Here is a 15,139-nt window from a genome sequence, read left to right as displayed (position 1 = left end):
CTTCTGAACAGAAGCAATTGTAAGATCGAGAAGAGCTGTGGTGATTGAGGTCACACGAGGGGGCGTGAGAGGAAAGATTGGGCGCCTGTGGGTTGGAGTGAGGTGAGGTAGGGATGGTCAACCCAGAAGGTAGGGTTGTATTTTGAAGCTTGCGGTCCCCCTTCCAAATGGTAGAGCTGCTGCAGGAGGTACAGGTACTGCACAGTACCCACAAGATCGAGGAGCCCAAGGTTGGGTAGTCTGTCCAGAGGCACGTACCAAAGTACTTTTGTTGTAGTGTTTCTCGGCTGAGCGGGATGGAGGAGGGGGGAGGGGGGTCCACAGAAAAAAAGAAGGGGAAAAATGAAAGGACCAGGCTAGGCAGGTAGGTCCTAGAAGAGGAGAGCGGTGGCTGAGTGGCACAGAAATATTAGTAGCAGAATATATAAGCCTTGCCAGTTCAGCAAGTCGGTATGTAGTGAGAAATCAAGGTCTGCAGGATGTGTACAAGGAAAGGGGGCGTCTCTGGTTCTGCTCGTCGGCGGGCGATCCATGTGCAGGTCGGAAGCGTACATACTCTATTTCTCGGTGCAACTAACCTGAATACATGGACGCCAGCCCAGGCACGCACGTAGTCTTGATGTAAAGTCCTCGGCGAAGCTTGGCCGTCAGGGGGTCTCAATTTTTGACCAAGACACTGGTAGTTTGGACCACAACCTCTTTAGTCGTGTCGAAAACCTGATTGGTGCGAGTGAAGTGGATAATTGACGAAGGGGAAACCTTTTTTTTTTTTTTTTTTGTTTTTACAAAGTAGATGATGGCAGTGAGGCTTGAGGAGATGCCCAGAGAGTCAGACTCGAGGTACTGTGTCAGCTGGTGCGTATCTGTTTTTGTGGCGTAAGCCCTTGGGAAAAGTTGACGACTGATAATCAAGCGGACCTGGCTGGAGTGCTATTGATTCGACGACGGAAAGGTGGATGATCACGTTCGATTTCGAATTATGAGAGGTGAAGGATAAGTTGAACAAGTTGAACAAGTTGACAGTCTGTGACTGTGACCACGTCTTGTGTTTGTGTCTGGGTTCCTGACTGAGAAGGAAGTCGAGCCTGTATCTGTACTTGGGGTGCCTAGGCATACAGCAGCTTCCGTTTTCGTCATATGTACTGCTTGCTAGTTGGGCAGTCACCCTTTGCTGCATGCAGGCAAGGGTTGTACCTAGTGACATGGCCCGTGGCTGACGCTTTCCGGTCTCAGCTAAATGGTACCACGGTACAACTGAAAGGTACATAGTAGGCTCCAGAAACCCACCTCACCTCCTCGCCCCAACTCACCTCTTCCACCAGTACACATTTGGTGTACACAGTCCTGTACTGTATGTTACTCCCACATGGGATGGAAGTGGAGGGATGGAGTCACCACTGATTGCGAATGAAAAATAAGACGTACCTGAACCGACTCAAGGGCCCGTGGGGTACGTACTGGACAGTACGAGAACGGCGGGCTAGTCTATATCGACCTGTCGTCGATGTGCCATATACGCGAGCCCTGGAGAGTTCATGCGCATCTCCTGAAAGTTTTATTAATTTACAAATCCGGGTCGCCTTTGCGAGGATGACGTCTCAGGTCTCGTACTTCGAATGGCCGTCGTCGGGTATTCCGTGGTCCGCCAGTGAGGCTGCCGAGAGAGATTGACCTGGCGGTGGCTATTGAACACGCCGGAAGTCTATCGAGAAGACGAGGCAAAATAGCACCAATGTCGGTAATTCGCACATCACGCCACAGGAACATCTTCCCAGTCCAAGGCTGCATGACATCCCGAACGCCAGCTGGTTGCGAGGGTGGGACAGGGTAGTGAGATCTTCGGGCTATTCTTCGAATACGCACTGCTGGGTCATGCTGGTTAATCAAATCTATCAAAATCTGGAAAAAGCAACCCTCTCTTGCTGCTCCTACGACCTGGATCCCGGAGGCATGGCCTCCAGGTTGCAGTGGACGATGTTAGCCCATTGATCGGATGTTTCGATCCTGGTGGCTTATTTTCCGTTGATGAGATTTACATAGCTTCTCTGCAGCGTGCTGGTAGCGACAGTACACTGGCCACCTGGGGTCCTGTTCCCTCAAAACTGAGAAGGATGACCGGGGGTGGGCGGGGGACCACGGGGTCTGCCACCATTAACATGAACTGGCCTTGGCAGAAGGCGCATCCAGAATAGGCAGCAGGTGAGACGTTCACGACTAGGATTGAGGGAGAAAGAAAAAGAGGAAGGAAGGAAGAAGAAGAAGACGACGGACAATGACCAAAATGTGAATTAGAGTATGCTGAGAGCATTCATCGTCAGTTGCATTGGTGTTGGTTGGCCCTGAAGATGGACGGCACGTAGGCAGGGATCTGAGACTGGATCGGATATGACCTGCAAGCGAAAAAGTGAGAGCGGCACATTTCTCCTCCAGACCAGTCTAAAAGGACCAGCATCATGTCGCAGGGGTAAACCTTAAGCCCAGTGGGCGTGAGGTGACCAGATGTTGTATGTTGTAGTCAGTGCGTTCTATTGTCTCGAGTCGAGCGCCAACCACTTTGGGGGTCTTATGCACGTCTGATGTTTGCACATGCAGGCTCTCTGCACGAGTAGGGCGCCAGGTTTCAAGCTGACAGGGTAGCGAGGAGCTTCTGACGTCCTACAACTTCTCGAAGCTTTCCAGGCAATGCCAGGTCGAGACCCATCTCCGTACCGTTGACCAGTCAGTAGCGAGATTTCGAACCTTGCTTCCCATGCAGGGTAGCATTTTGGTGTCAGTGGTAGCAACGGGTGGTTGGCAGGTCCGGGCATAAATACGGACGAATTCTCGTGCAGGTTCCATGTCCAACTACCGCTCAGGAGGAGACTTGAAAAGGGGGGGGTAAATGGAAGGTTGTGTTTCCTGGACACTGCTGGTGCGTCCTGGTCATCCATGAATGCATGCCTGATGAGCCACCATCTGAGAGCATGCAGCGCGACTGGAAACACCAGTGCCAACTTCAATCCTAAGGTAAGTGTGTGTTCATGTGTGTTAGGTCTTCTGGTGCGTCCCCTTGCGAGACACACGCACACACAGAGACACAGAGGAACCCCTGGCCTGCAAGCATCAACAGGAAACATGGAGCTACTGCTACGTAGTATGGAGGTGAAGCTTGCTGTGTGTGCCGTCGATGCCCAACCGCTTGTCTCGATCGGTATAAGAGGTATTTGAGCCGTGTCTGACCGTTGAAAATTTTGTTCGTAGCATCTGCGAGCGAGCTCCAGTGTAAGCGACTTAACGCAAAATCAGGCGATACCTGCGATAGCGCGAAATGCACACGAGCAGCGGGCTGGGGTATGAGCGTCTTCCAGGTAGCCTAACGCACTAAGAAGCAGTCGCTGCCGATAGCGAAAGTGAGTTCGCACCGGGGGAACCTTGAATCATGCGGCCCAACTGCACCACAAGAAAGATCTGCACATGAAGAGATGTCGTTGAAAGCCTGGTGAGGCGGCGGGTCCTGTTGGTCTGTGGAGAGCGGATCCAATCTGCCTGGAGGCACTGACACCAGCTCGCCAGGGGTCCTCGACAGGAAATCCCCTCCCCCCTTTTTTTGTAGTTAAACGGGCCTATCACGGATGGAAGATTTTCTCGATTGCCGAGCAGGGGGGCGGCGTATAAATACCTCGGGGGCGTGGATCTTCCTTCTTTCAGCAGTCTGACTCGCATATTTTAGAGGTGGTGTGCCTGTGTGCCTAGAAGTTGGTGGTGTTGGTGTGTTGACATGTCGAGATTGCCCGCTCCCCCACCGCCCGATGCTCTTACTAGTACATACTATGTAGTATGACATACAACGTAGTAGCTGCAGGGAGGAGCAACGGTTGCTCAGACTGACCAGTAAGGGGGAGAGGAGGGTGCCTATGCCTGCAGTCTCCACGCGATCGCCTTAGCGAGGAGGTCACGTTCTGCGCAATGCTTGGCCATGACTACAGAGGAGAAGAAGAGGAAAAAGAGAAAGAATGGGAGGAGGGAGGGTGAGACTAGGTGGGTCGCTTTCTGAAATTGCTCAGCTTGCTTGATGTTGCGACGGTTGGCTCGTGAGAGTGGCTCTCTGGGGAGCTCGAGGCTCGAGCCACGAGGTAGACTTGGTGGACCGAAGCACGCACCACCTACGGTACCCTCTGGGCCTTGTGGATACGCGATGAGATCCACCACCCAGACCAAACGCCTTGTCCGTGTGGGAACTGATCCTCATTGAACACGATGGATCGGATCACGATGTGCAAGAGCCGACCTGAACATTGCTCCCGACAGCATGACGAGGCGGGGCGGCTACTGCAACACGGCAGCCGTCCTATACCAGTCGATGGTATTGGCGGTGAGGCCAAACGCAATGCAAAATGCAGCAGATGCAAATGCAATGTGACAGTGCTGCGGTCCCAGCGTGCGGCAAGCTCGAGTCGGTCTCGGAACTTGGCGTCGAGATAATCGCAGATCTGGCTAGCCTGGTATCTCGGCTGGTCTGCTTGGTCTTGAAAGAAGCCGACGGATCGGCAGGTGGGTTGAGAGAGTACGAGGCTGACAGGGGGGAGAGGGAAGAATGGGAAGGGGGAAAAAAGAGAGTCTGGAAGAAGAGGGGTGGTGGTACATACTAGGTGGTGATAGTAGTAGTACAATAATGGGAAAGAGCGGGAGAGGCAGAGAAGAACTTTTTCTTAGGACGAGTAAGTTGGGTCTAATTGATTTGAAATTGGCCCAATAGCGTCGCTCAATTGAAGGTCTTGAACTTCTGGAGGGCCTAATCCGGGTAATGCAGCTCCACTGTGACTCCCCTGTTATTAGCACTAAAGTGCTCTGTCCAACACTACGGACAAGCCTGTCACTAGCGACCCAGGGCCTATCACCCATTGATTCTTTTTCAAGTCAAGTTTCCTAACATACCGTTATAGCAGTAGAGATACATGCGGCATACACGATTCCCAGTACGATGGTACGAGCCAAGATGGAGTGGCCCATGCCTGCTTGGATAACGGTGGGTTCTGCAACACCGGTCATCCCGGGCAATTTACCAGCAGCGACTTACCTTGCGCCCCTGCATTGCTGACGACCCCCTTCAGCCCGTGGACGAGGCGACCAGTCGCACGTCTCCTTGGGTGAGGCGGACACCGACAGCCAGCTTGATTCCAGAGATACATATCTGGAGATAATATGGTCCACACAATCACCCTCTGTAACCAGCCCAAGTCGTTCCAAGAATTCGGGGAGGCCATCTAATTCCAATTATATTGTAGCCCTGTCACGACGCCTAAACCCTCGTTACGGAACACAACACGGGTTACCAGAACTGCACTAGTACAACTCGTAACCCTTTACGCCATGACTAGAAATAGCGCACCTGGGAGAAGAAGAAGAGACGGGAAGAGAGACGGATGGGAAGAGGGGTAGAGGAGGAAGAGAAAGCGTGTACTATAGTAGGTGTCGCTCTTCAGGACAGTTGACAATGCTTTGTTTTGAGAATGGAGTAGCCTCCGGCCGCTCGTCCGCGCGCGGTCGAATCAGGCCACTAGGCATTATGACCAAGCACTATCTTTTCTTTCGGGGCACCCAATTCGAAACAGAGCTAGGCCCTCCCCTAATCACGCATAGACCGCACAAGCACCGCAGCAGACATTCGCGACTGGCACTCGTCTGGGCAGAATGAATGTCGAAAACACATGTTTGAGCAAGTTTGGTATTCTACATACAGTACGTCTAGTGGCGAGGCTGAGGCTGACCAAAACCGATTGCTTATGTCGGGGATGGCGCCTGGCGGCTGCAAGCCACCAGGTGATCAGGTGTTCCATGCTTCCGAGTCTTGTCCAGTTGATGCCCACATGACATATATCTATTCTGGGCTGGGCAGCAACAATGGTCATAGCGGGAAGAGGAGACATCACTTTACGTCTTGAAACAATTTGGTGCCTAAACTTTTCCAGAAACGTGGCTCCTACAGCGGACTGCCCTGCTAGTCTTTCCATGATCACCAACCCTACTGTATTCTCGCACATAATGTAACTCTGCAATGACCATTGCGCACGCGAGCTTCTTCTGATGCTACCTGGATAGCCACGGTTGCTCGTTCGCCCTACTCATGTACCCGCCTCAGAGGACTCAACACTGAAAGGGGTGACGTCGGAGCACGTCATCATATAACGGACTTTATGTAGGGCGACTCTGAACGGGACAAAGTGGTGTGTTGCTGTTGCCCGTGTTCTCATCTTATTGCCACACATGAGCTCTTGCCTACTTGATCTATCATGACTAGTGAGCATCAGATGGGTATGACGCCGTCTGCCGTGATGTCCGTCTCAAGCTAGGTCCGAGCCATGTTAAGAGTTTTCGAAAAGGCTCCGTTGCGACAGCAAAGCTGCAACAGCAAAGACGATTGTGAAGAGTTTTGACACCTAACCCCCGTCTAGAGTATCATAACGTTTATGCACGTCTGCGCCTATCATCTTGGAACGTACCGAAGAAGGGAACGGGCGAGAATGTAAAGTAAACACCTCGGTGTTCAATGCTCATGGTATTTTGTACATGAAATGATACAGATAGGTGCGTACGATTGTGTATCTTGAGGGAGAGCTCCCCGCCGTCGCTGCTCACTCCAAGTTTGTCTCCCTCGAAGCGTATCCTACTGCCGGTGCAACGCATATGCTAGTCCTTGGCGAACGCTTTGACGCCAAAGCCAACGCCCCTGATGTTGGGAGATGAGTTTGCAATGCATGATCGTGCCATGATAGGGTGGAAAGGCATCCGTTGACAATCACAGCTTTAACGCTTGACCCAAGCAGGCTTCTTCCTGGCCTTGACATGACCGTGTTTCTTCCTCTCTACCCCCCTCGGGTCACGAGTGATGACACCAGCTTTATAGCTTGTTAGCGCGATACCAGAACAGACTTGATAGAATGAGTGCTCACCTCGTCGAAGAGCCGGCTTGAGAGCCGGTTCATGGGCCATGAGCGCCCTGCCGACAGCCATAGCCAGGGCCTCTGCCTGACCAGTGGTGCCTCCACCGTCGACGAGCGCCCACACGTTGTACTTGTCCGTCCTGGCTGTAGCCTTGAGCGCCCACACCGCGCTCTCGCGGTCGTGGATGCGTCCAAAGGCATCGGCAAGCGACTTGCCATTTACGAGGACCTCCCCAGTTCCCTCGACAACCCAGGCGCGAGCTGTTGACGACTTCCTCTTGCCCACGCCTACCGCCCTGCCAAATCGGTCGATGGGGATCTCCTTCGCTTTGTGGCTGTGCGGGTTGATGTCGCGCTTAAACTTGCCCGTGGCCTCCTTCAACGTCGGCGTCTGGAGCTTGGGGTGAATCTTGTTCAGCCTCTTGACTAGCGTCATGCACCTTGCGTACTCAGACGCCTTGATATCTTCACCAACGGACAACCGGTAGTCCCTCAGCGTCCTGAAGGCCACCTTCTCTTGTTGGTCTGAGGGCACGGTTGGCAGATGCGCGTATCTTCGCATCAGCTTCTGCAGCTGGAGGTAGCTGTCGTTGAACTCGGGCTGCCGTGAGAAGTAGGATGGGGATACTGGCATAGGCCGAGCGTGTGCTGCGGACATGATGTTGTTCAACTCTGCCGCTTCTGGACCTCCGGCGCCTCTTTTGCCATCTCCCTTCCCGTATTGACCAGCCCCAGGGCGGCGCTGCTGCTCCTGCTGCTGCCGCCCTCTTGGTCGATGCTCTTGCGACTGCCCCGGTCGGTCGCGGGTTTGTAATTGTTCGCTCTCTGTCGCTTCCCCAGCGAGGTCCATACGCGTTTGCATAATCATCTGCCTCACCCTCTCCATGCTCTCTGGATCGAGGTCTGTATTCAGGCTCTCTGCGGCAAAGTCGTCCCTCGATACCGCGTCAACGCATCGGGAGGCAGTTGTCGAGAGCGGCCTTGCGTGTCGAGTCTCAGGACGGATTTGCAGGCTTTGCATCATGTGTCGCAGCTGTTGCCATTGCGGGGCCGAATTCTGGCACCGACCTCTGAGGTGGGCCAAAGTCGGTCGTAATGATGCCATATTTGCCGCCTGCTACCTCCTCATGACGGACGTGTAGTAGCTGCGCCGGTGGCCCGGATCTTTTGCACGGCTGGTCGACGTCTCGAGGTGAAGTCAGGTCAAGATTCGCAGAAAATGGTTGGTGCCGCGCCAACCAATCAGTCTCCCATGCGGCCCACTGTTAGTTCTCAAGGGCTGCGCCAGCGGCATTGCGCTAACAGCAGCTTCCACCAGTGGCAGAATTCAACGGACAGCTGCGGGGTGATGGTGGGACAATTTTTTTGTTCAGGCACACGAAACCCAAACTTCCACCTCTTCTCCCTCTTTTGACTCACCTTCCTCCACCACACACCCTCACCTTGTCATTAAGAAAACCAACGAAAAGATGGCTTTCGGCAAGCTGTACACCTACGAGGTAAGATAATGACATTCCACCAACCTGCAACTGGTAGGAGGACATGAAAAGCTGACCCCGCCGCTGCCCTCGAAAAGCAAAACCCCCGCTCCACGGCCATCCGCGCCGTTGCGAAGGCCAACGATCTCGACCTCGAGATCGTTGAGGTTAACACCGAGAAGCCCACTCCCGAATACCTCAAGCTCAACAAGCTGGGCAAGGTCCCTACCTTCGAGGGCCAGGATGGTTACACTCTGTACGAGTGCATGGCTATCGCCATCTACAGTAGGTTTTCCCGGCTGCTCCTTTCGCCACCTCGCGCACAACTGCACTGCAACGTGATGAGTATCTTCTTTTTCAAAAGAATACATGTTATCCCTGACTGAATCAATCTTTTTGTTGAAAATGTACACTTCTGATCGCAATGGCACTCGCACATCTATTTGTCCCAAGGCTTGCTGAGAGGACCTGGCTGACTCCGAGATAGTCACTGTACGTCTTCACCCGGTCTGGTGCATCTGCGCACTCGACATACCGCACACCGCCCACCCTTATCAAGGTTTTATCCTTCTCAAGAATGCAAATTTGCTGACTTGGGTTGCAGTCCCAAAATGAGAAGACCACCCTCCTGGGCAAGACCAAGCAGGATTACGCCTCCATCCTGAAGTGGATGAGCTACTTCAACGTACGTCCCCGCAGGACAGTCATTCCGGCAAGCCTAACCAAGCTGACACTCAATGCAACAGACCGAGGTCCTCCCCGCCCTGGGCAAGTGGTACCGTCCTCTTCTCGGACGAGACCCCTACAACAAGAAGAACGTCGACGACGCCTCCAAGTCCGCCGCGAAGGCTCTTGCCACTGTTGAGGAGCACCTCCAGCACAACACCTTCCTGGTTGGCGAGCGTATCACCCTGGCCGACCTGTTCGCTACCGGCATCATTGCCCGTGGCTTCGAGTTCTTCTTTGACAAGCAGTGGCGTCAGGAGCACCCCAACGTCTCTCGGTGGTACTCGACTGTCTACAACCAGGCCATCTACTCCGCCGTGGCCCCCAAGTTCGAGCTCCTTGATACCCCCAAGCTCACCAACGTTGCCCCTAAGAAGCCCGAGCAGCCCAAGAAGGAGACCCCCAAGGCGGCTCCCAAGCCCGCTGCCGAGGAGGAGCCTGCTGAGGCCCCCAAGCCCAAGCACCCTCTCGAGGCTCTGCCCAGGTCTTCCTTTGCTCTTGACGAGTGGAAGCGCTACTACTCCAACCACGATGAGGCCGACTCCCTGAAGTGGTTCTGGGAGAACGTTCCTTTTACCGACTACTCCATCTGGAAGTGCAGCTACAAGTACAACGACGAGCTCACCCTGACTTTCATGTCCAACAACCTGATCGGTGGCTTCAACAACCGTCTGGAGGGTTCCCGCAAGTACCTCTTCGGCTGTGCCTCCGTGTACGGCGAGAACAACGCCTCCGTCATCGAGGGCGCCTTCGTCATCCGTGGTGATGACTTCAAGCCCGTGTTCGATGTCGCTCCCGACTACGAGAGCTACGAGTTCGAGAAGCTCGACCCCACCAACCCTGAGCACAAGGCCTACGTCGAGGCTCAGTGGACGTGGGACAAGCCCGTCGTCGTGGACGGCAAGGAGTACAAGCACGCCTCCGGCAAGGTCTTCAAATAAGCGAATCGTTTTCTCACGACTTGATGCCAGGGCATGTTTTGGTGAAAAGGAAAGAGTTCCACGTCGTTGGTCGTGTCGTGACTGCGAACGCGGGATAAATCTACTCTTTGCTTCATTCGTCACGGGGGGCTAGAGCTTTCGTCCAGCGGTCCTCCTTGTCTTGCAGCCGAGATAAGTAGAAGCAATAGCCTGAGGGATACCAAATTTTTTGTCCCCCTTTTTATGTGACATGCCAATCAGTGACTTCCAGTGTGTGTATGTTATAACGCCATCTCACAATTCTTTCAGTGGGTATCAAAACAACCCGCCAACGCCTTGTACTCCTCACCAGGATGACACCCAAATCTTTCCCCTATATGTCGGCGAAGAACTTCGCAGAACCCCTCGTTCCTTGCCTAGTTCAGTGATGTATCCCGAATTCTGGTGCCGCATTGCTCAACTAGCGTCTTGGCTTCCGAGTTGTTCGACTTGCCCATGATCTGCTGAAGATAGACATCATCCCCAAGGCAGATACCATAACGAATTTATCTACAACCACGCTTTGGGCCTTCATAAGGAATCACCTGGCTAGATGAAGAGTGTTTGGAGGAGGTGGGGGGCGCACGCTGCTGCACTCGCTTCTACGCCATCTTGAACGGGTTTGCCCGCATATACGTGCTCACATCCTCCTGGTAGCACAACTCGTTGAGATAGTCGTGCACTTTGGGGAGGATGTCTCCCTCCTCGGCCATGTCGCCCGTGAACTCGGGGAGGGTGATCGCGTTGTGTGGCTCGCTGCGCGCCTTCTCGGCCGAGTCGTCGATCAGCACCGTGTTCCCTTGATCCCAACAGCCATTCTCGAAGCCTTTCCGCGTGCTCGGGTACGAGCTCTGTACCATAGGGTCATCCCAAAGGGACGTCAACCGCTTGTAGCACTGGGTGCGGACCTTGTAGTCGTGCGCTGTGAGGCCGAACTTGTCGCGGCCCCAAACCGCGATGACTTGCTGCAACGCTGAGGGGGACAGGAGGCCGTTCACCATGCGTTTGACATTGTCGGGCCGGGCGGACGACCAGATGACGACCCAGAAGGTGTCGACGCAGTACTTGATGAAATGGCGCGCGTGATGCCGCGCGTTGAAATTGGACGAATTCCTCTTGTTGGGCCGATGCAGGAGCGTGCCGTTGAGGTCGATGACGACGAGAAGGGGGCCCGGATGGGTGCGCCTCTTAGACAGAAAGGATGCACGCATCATGTAAGCATCTGTGGGGTTCGGCACGCCGCCGGATGCTGCACTGGGCGCAGTTATAGGCATACGGTCCTGATCGCGATCGGTCTTGGTGCGGGAGGGTATAGACACTTCCTTGGCTATGCTTTGGGTAGGGGTGGACATTCCGTTGTCTTGAGGAGGCGTAGGAGGAATGGATGGTCTTGCGTGTTGTGCTTGTGCTGATGGATGGCCCACGTAGAAGCTTTGAAGGTTTGCCGGCAGGTAGGGGTTGTTTTGTGGAGGGGCGTTCGGAGAGCCGCCTTGCTGGTACATGCCAAAGCTTGGGTCCATCATCATGTAGGGCATCATGTTGGGTACCATGTTAGGCATCGGAAGTGGTTGCAGCCCACTGAACAAGTTCGGTTGGGCAAGAGCCATGCTGAACGGGTTCAGCCCATCCATTGTCTGAGGTGTATGGTAACCCGTTCCGCTATTGAATGTATGAAGACCCTTGTTGGCGTTCAAATCTGGGGGATACTGATGGGTGGCTCGTGCTCGCTGATCGCCATCATGTTGCGTGGGAAACAACGCATTGTTTTGCTGATCTTGACCTGAGGAGGTCGGAGGAGCGCACCCAGGAGTTCCCGTGGACGCAGAGTCTCCTGCAGGTCCTGCAGCCTTCTGGGACTGTCTCCTCCGTGGCCTCGTCCTGGTCATGCTGGGCTGAGTGTCTGGCGCGGTCAATTTGTGGACCTTGTAGATATCTGAAGAAGAACGAAGTCGGAGAAGTTCTTTGGAAGCCGGCTGTCCCAAATGGGGGGGTGTTTGGCGTTGGTCACGGTTTGATGACTTTCGAGGTGACCACGTCGGAGGCTCCTTAGAGAGGCCTAACGGCGTTTGACTTGATGAGAATGATCTACTGTTTGCAACAGGTAGACGTGGTATTGATGCCACCTTGTTGAAACGAAATGAACAAATGGTTATGAGTCTCCCACCCATACCAAATGAATGTGTTGCGTTCATACAAAGTAGACGCCTAGACCAGTCGTCAGTCAATGGGGAAGAACTCGGTGGCATGATCGAAGGAGGAGACAAACGTGGTGCAGCCCGCTTGGAACAAGGCATGAGAATGAGAACGATACCTCGAAACTTTTCCAGGCCGGGTGGATGTTGGCGAAAATGAAACTCCAAATCAGGCGCTCGAAGCAAGTTACTTATAAGATGAAAGCTGTTTACTATGTGTAAGTGAAAGGAAAGATCCACCATTGGAAAGTTTGAAGCAGGCGGATTTTGCATTTTCAGGGTTCTTATCGATAATGCACCTGCTGAGTCATGAGTAACGATACTTTTTTCACTGCCGCCGCTAGACTGAGACAGAAGTAGCGAGACATGCCTACCCTTGCCCGTCGCACTCACCCCGGTCCGAAATTTGAGAGCATTCACACTCAAAACACACTTCGCATCGACCGTGAGCACTGCATGTGTATGTCTCTCTGTCTCTCCCCTTCTCCTTAGTTCGGATTTTTAATTTTCCCCTTTTTAGGACAACTATGGATTCGCGAAAGAGAAAACTACCGTCCCTCGGACTGGACAGGCGAGTGAGGGCTAGAGCTGAGCCTGAGCCAGAGCTGGATGACTTCGAGGACGAGGCGGGCAGCAGTGCACCAAGTGAAGAGGACGTCGACGAGGATCAGATTGGTTCAGAATCGGGCTCAGTAAGCGAAATTGACTCTGAGGAGCCTGTGAGTGGTATCAAATTTGACTCTGAGGTCCTTTCATTGTCTAACAGTGTTCTAGGACGACCATGATGGACCGTCCAGCGAGGAGGAGGAAGAGGAGGACGTCTCTGTCGACGCATCCAAAGTGTCCTTCGGGGCCTTGGCCAAAGCACAAGCAATGTTGCCTCAATCAGGGCGCCGCAACAAGAAAGCCGCTCAAGCGAAGGACAACTCAGACGGTGAAGACAACAACCTCTCTAGCAAACCAAAGGATGTGCCTTCAAAGAGGGACAAGCCCCCGGCCCGAAGCAGCAAGCACGCGCCCATGGAGATGACCAGCAAACGACAGGTCAGCCGCAAGCGCGAGATCATTCCCGTCAAGAAACTCGAGGCCCGGGATCCCCGTTTCGATCCTCTCATCACCAGCCGCTCGTCCTCATACAGTAACAGCAGGGCTGATGAGGACCGGGCCCGGAAGGCTTATGCCTTCCTGGACGAGTATCGGGACGACGAGATGCGGCAGTTAAAGACAGCAGTCAAGAAGGCCAAGAACCCGGGCGAAAAGGAGAAATTGCAGCGCACGCTGATGTCGATGGAGAGTAGAAAGAAAGCGAGGGATAGGAAGGACAAGGAGAGGGCGGTGGTGGAGGAGCACAGACGGCGGGAGAAGGAGTTGGTGAAGGAGGGCAAGAAGGCCAAGCCCTTCTACCTGAAGAAATCAGAGCAGAAGAAGCAGTTGCTGGTCAACCAGTTCACAGGCATGAGCGAGAAGCAGCGGGAGAAGGCTATTGAGAAGAAGCGGAAGAAGGTTGCAGCGAAGGAGAAGAAAGAGCTGCCTTTGACAAGAAGGGGGTTTGAGGAGGTATGACAGCACACGGCATCTACATGACATGGATCACAAGCATAATCAAAATCCTTAGCGATATCAATAGGATCTCAGTTCAGATTCTATCCCACGACTTACAGTGGACGGCTGTGAGTGGGATCTTTCTATGTGTTGCGCTCTATACACAAATTTTCTATCTAATGTCACATTGAAGAGACGTATCCCTTGTGGAGACCTGCGAGGCTCTCCGATATGCAGGAATAACCTTCACTACACTTTTCGCTCCATAATGCCGCTCTTGGCCACGCTCTTCTCGAACATCTCTCGACACCTGACCCGACTACCCAGCCTGGCGCAGAGCAAGAACGCACCGCTCAGCTTTCGATGCAAGCTGTATGTCTCCTCTGGTGGCGGCGCGAGCCTCTCCCGTATCATGACGGGAATCTGTGCCTTCACCCTTTCCGTGATGGTCTGGTCTCGGAAATCGTAGACCTCGGGCGCGGACTCCAGAAACGGTTCAGCAAGTGTCAGCACGCTGGCAATGTGTGCGTTTAACATGGTCTTGCTCTCATGGCCGGTCAGGTAGCCCAGCTTCTCAGAGAGGTCCTTGACGGTCTCGCGGTCCGAACGCGAGGCTGCGGCGAGGAGCTGCACATATAATGTTATAAATTGCTCGGGGTACTCGCGCGAGGCGCCGAAATCAAGCAGCACGAGGCGGTCCCGCTCAAAGTTGAAGAGGAAATTGGTCCAGTTGGGGTCTGTCTGCATGAAGTGGAACTCGATGATCTCGCGGAGGCAGAGACGGAGGATCTGTGTCCCGATCCAGTCGCGCTGCTCTTGCGTGAACGATTTGATCCGGGTGACACCCACGCCATCCATGAACTCCATGGTCAGCACTTGTCTGCCAGACGCCTCGGGGTGGATTCTTGGGACGAGAAAGACGTCGTCCTCGGCGGCAAGCAAGTCGCGGTATCTCTGGGCGCATTGTGCTTCTCGCTCGTAGTCGCATTCCCAAGCGAGTTCAGTCCGGGCGTTGTCGATTGTCTTGTTGAGATAAAGACCCTTGGGCAACAGCTTCGTGGCTGTCAGTAGTATGCCCAAGTTGTCCAGGTCGGAGTTGATGGAGTCGGCGACTCCAGGGAACTGTATTTTCACTGCCACCTTGGCGCCGTTCGATCGCAGTGTGGCTCGGTGGACCTGTCCAATGGACGCAGCGGCGATAGGCTTCTCCTCGAAATCATCGAAGAGATGTCGCCATTCTGTACCAAGGTTGGTCGCCAGGACCCGGTCCCGTTGCCAGGCTGGCATGTAGTCTGCTCGATCCTGCACTCTTTGCAGGACCT

General features: G+C 53.9%; 5 protein-coding genes across 5 annotated transcripts; 2 read left to right on the top strand and 3 right to left on the bottom strand.

The window, feature by feature from the left end:
* Positions 1 to 6,783: 6,783 nt before the first annotated feature.
* M406DRAFT_296885 (uncharacterized protein) lies at positions 6,784 to 8,075 on the bottom strand (the record flags this gene model as incomplete). The annotated part of the gene is made up of 2 exons (XM_040919281.1): positions 6,930 to 8,075; positions 6,784 to 6,875 (listed from the first exon to the last, which is right to left on the bottom strand). Exons 1-2 carry the CDS (start codon positions 8,023 to 8,025, stop codon positions 6,784 to 6,786), a joined length of 1,188 nt encoding a protein of 395 aa, XP_040771180.1. The 5' UTR covers positions 8,026 to 8,075.
* A 257-nt stretch (positions 8,076 to 8,332) lies between these two features.
* Positions 8,333 to 10,282, top strand: M406DRAFT_358538 (putative translation elongation factor eEF-1, gamma chain). The gene is made up of 5 exons (XM_040923928.1): positions 8,333 to 8,419; positions 8,497 to 8,683; positions 8,727 to 8,731; positions 9,003 to 9,083; positions 9,145 to 10,282. Exons 1-5 carry the CDS (start codon positions 8,390 to 8,392, stop codon positions 10,063 to 10,065), a joined length of 1,224 nt encoding a protein of 407 aa, XP_040771179.1. The 5' UTR covers positions 8,333 to 8,389; the 3' UTR covers positions 10,066 to 10,282.
* A 403-nt stretch (positions 10,283 to 10,685) lies between these two features.
* On the bottom strand, positions 10,686 to 11,357 carry M406DRAFT_269604 (HAD-like protein; the record flags this gene model as incomplete). Its single annotated transcript, XM_040918018.1, has 1 exon — positions 10,686 to 11,357. One exon carries the CDS (start codon positions 11,355 to 11,357, stop codon positions 10,686 to 10,688), a length of 672 nt encoding a protein of 223 aa, XP_040771178.1.
* Positions 11,358 to 12,802: 1,445 nt separating this feature from the next.
* Positions 12,803 to 13,859, top strand: M406DRAFT_65492 (uncharacterized protein; the record flags this gene model as incomplete). The annotated part of the gene is made up of 3 exons (XM_040924933.1): positions 12,803 to 12,994; positions 13,050 to 13,778; positions 13,842 to 13,859. The coding sequence occupies 3 exons, from the start codon at positions 12,803 to 12,805 to the stop codon at positions 13,857 to 13,859; spliced, it is 939 nt and encodes a 312-aa protein (XP_040771177.1).
* A 37-nt stretch (positions 13,860 to 13,896) lies between these two features.
* On the bottom strand, positions 13,897 to 14,693 carry M406DRAFT_358537 (uncharacterized protein). Its single transcript, XM_040923927.1, has one exon. It carries the CDS (start codon positions 14,682 to 14,684, stop codon positions 14,067 to 14,069), a length of 618 nt encoding a protein of 205 aa, XP_040771176.1. The 5' UTR covers positions 14,685 to 14,693; the 3' UTR covers positions 13,897 to 14,066.
* Between the last annotated feature and the right edge of the window lie 446 nt (positions 14,694 to 15,139).

The sequence above is a fragment of the Cryphonectria parasitica genome (assembly GCF_011745365.1).
Source record: "Cryphonectria parasitica EP155 unplaced genomic scaffold M406scaffold_10, whole genome shotgun sequence".
Classification (NCBI taxonomy): Eukaryota; Fungi; Ascomycota; class Sordariomycetes; order Diaporthales; family Cryphonectriaceae; genus Cryphonectria; species Cryphonectria parasitica.
The sequence above is the reverse complement of the archived record's forward strand: the minus strand, read 5'-3'. Positions and strand labels throughout refer to the sequence as shown.

What these genes read in the sequence shown, in the direction of transcription:
- M406DRAFT_358538 (XM_040923928.1), top strand. Translation starts at nt 8,390, where the DNA reads ATGGCTTTCGGCAAGCTGTACACCTACGAG. An exon ending in GCAAGCTGTACACCTACGAG is followed by an intron (nt 8,420 to 8,496) that starts GTAAGATAATGA and finishes GCCCTCGAAAAG; the next exon opens with CAAAACCCCCGCTCCACGGC. An exon ending in AGTGGATGAGCTACTTCAAC is followed by an intron (nt 9,084 to 9,144) that starts GTACGTCCCCGC and finishes TCAATGCAACAG; the next exon opens with ACCGAGGTCCTCCCCGCCCT.
- M406DRAFT_358537 (XM_040923927.1), bottom strand. Translation starts at nt 14,684, where the DNA reads ATGGAGTTCATGGATGGCGTGGGTGTCACCCGGATCAAATCGTTCACG.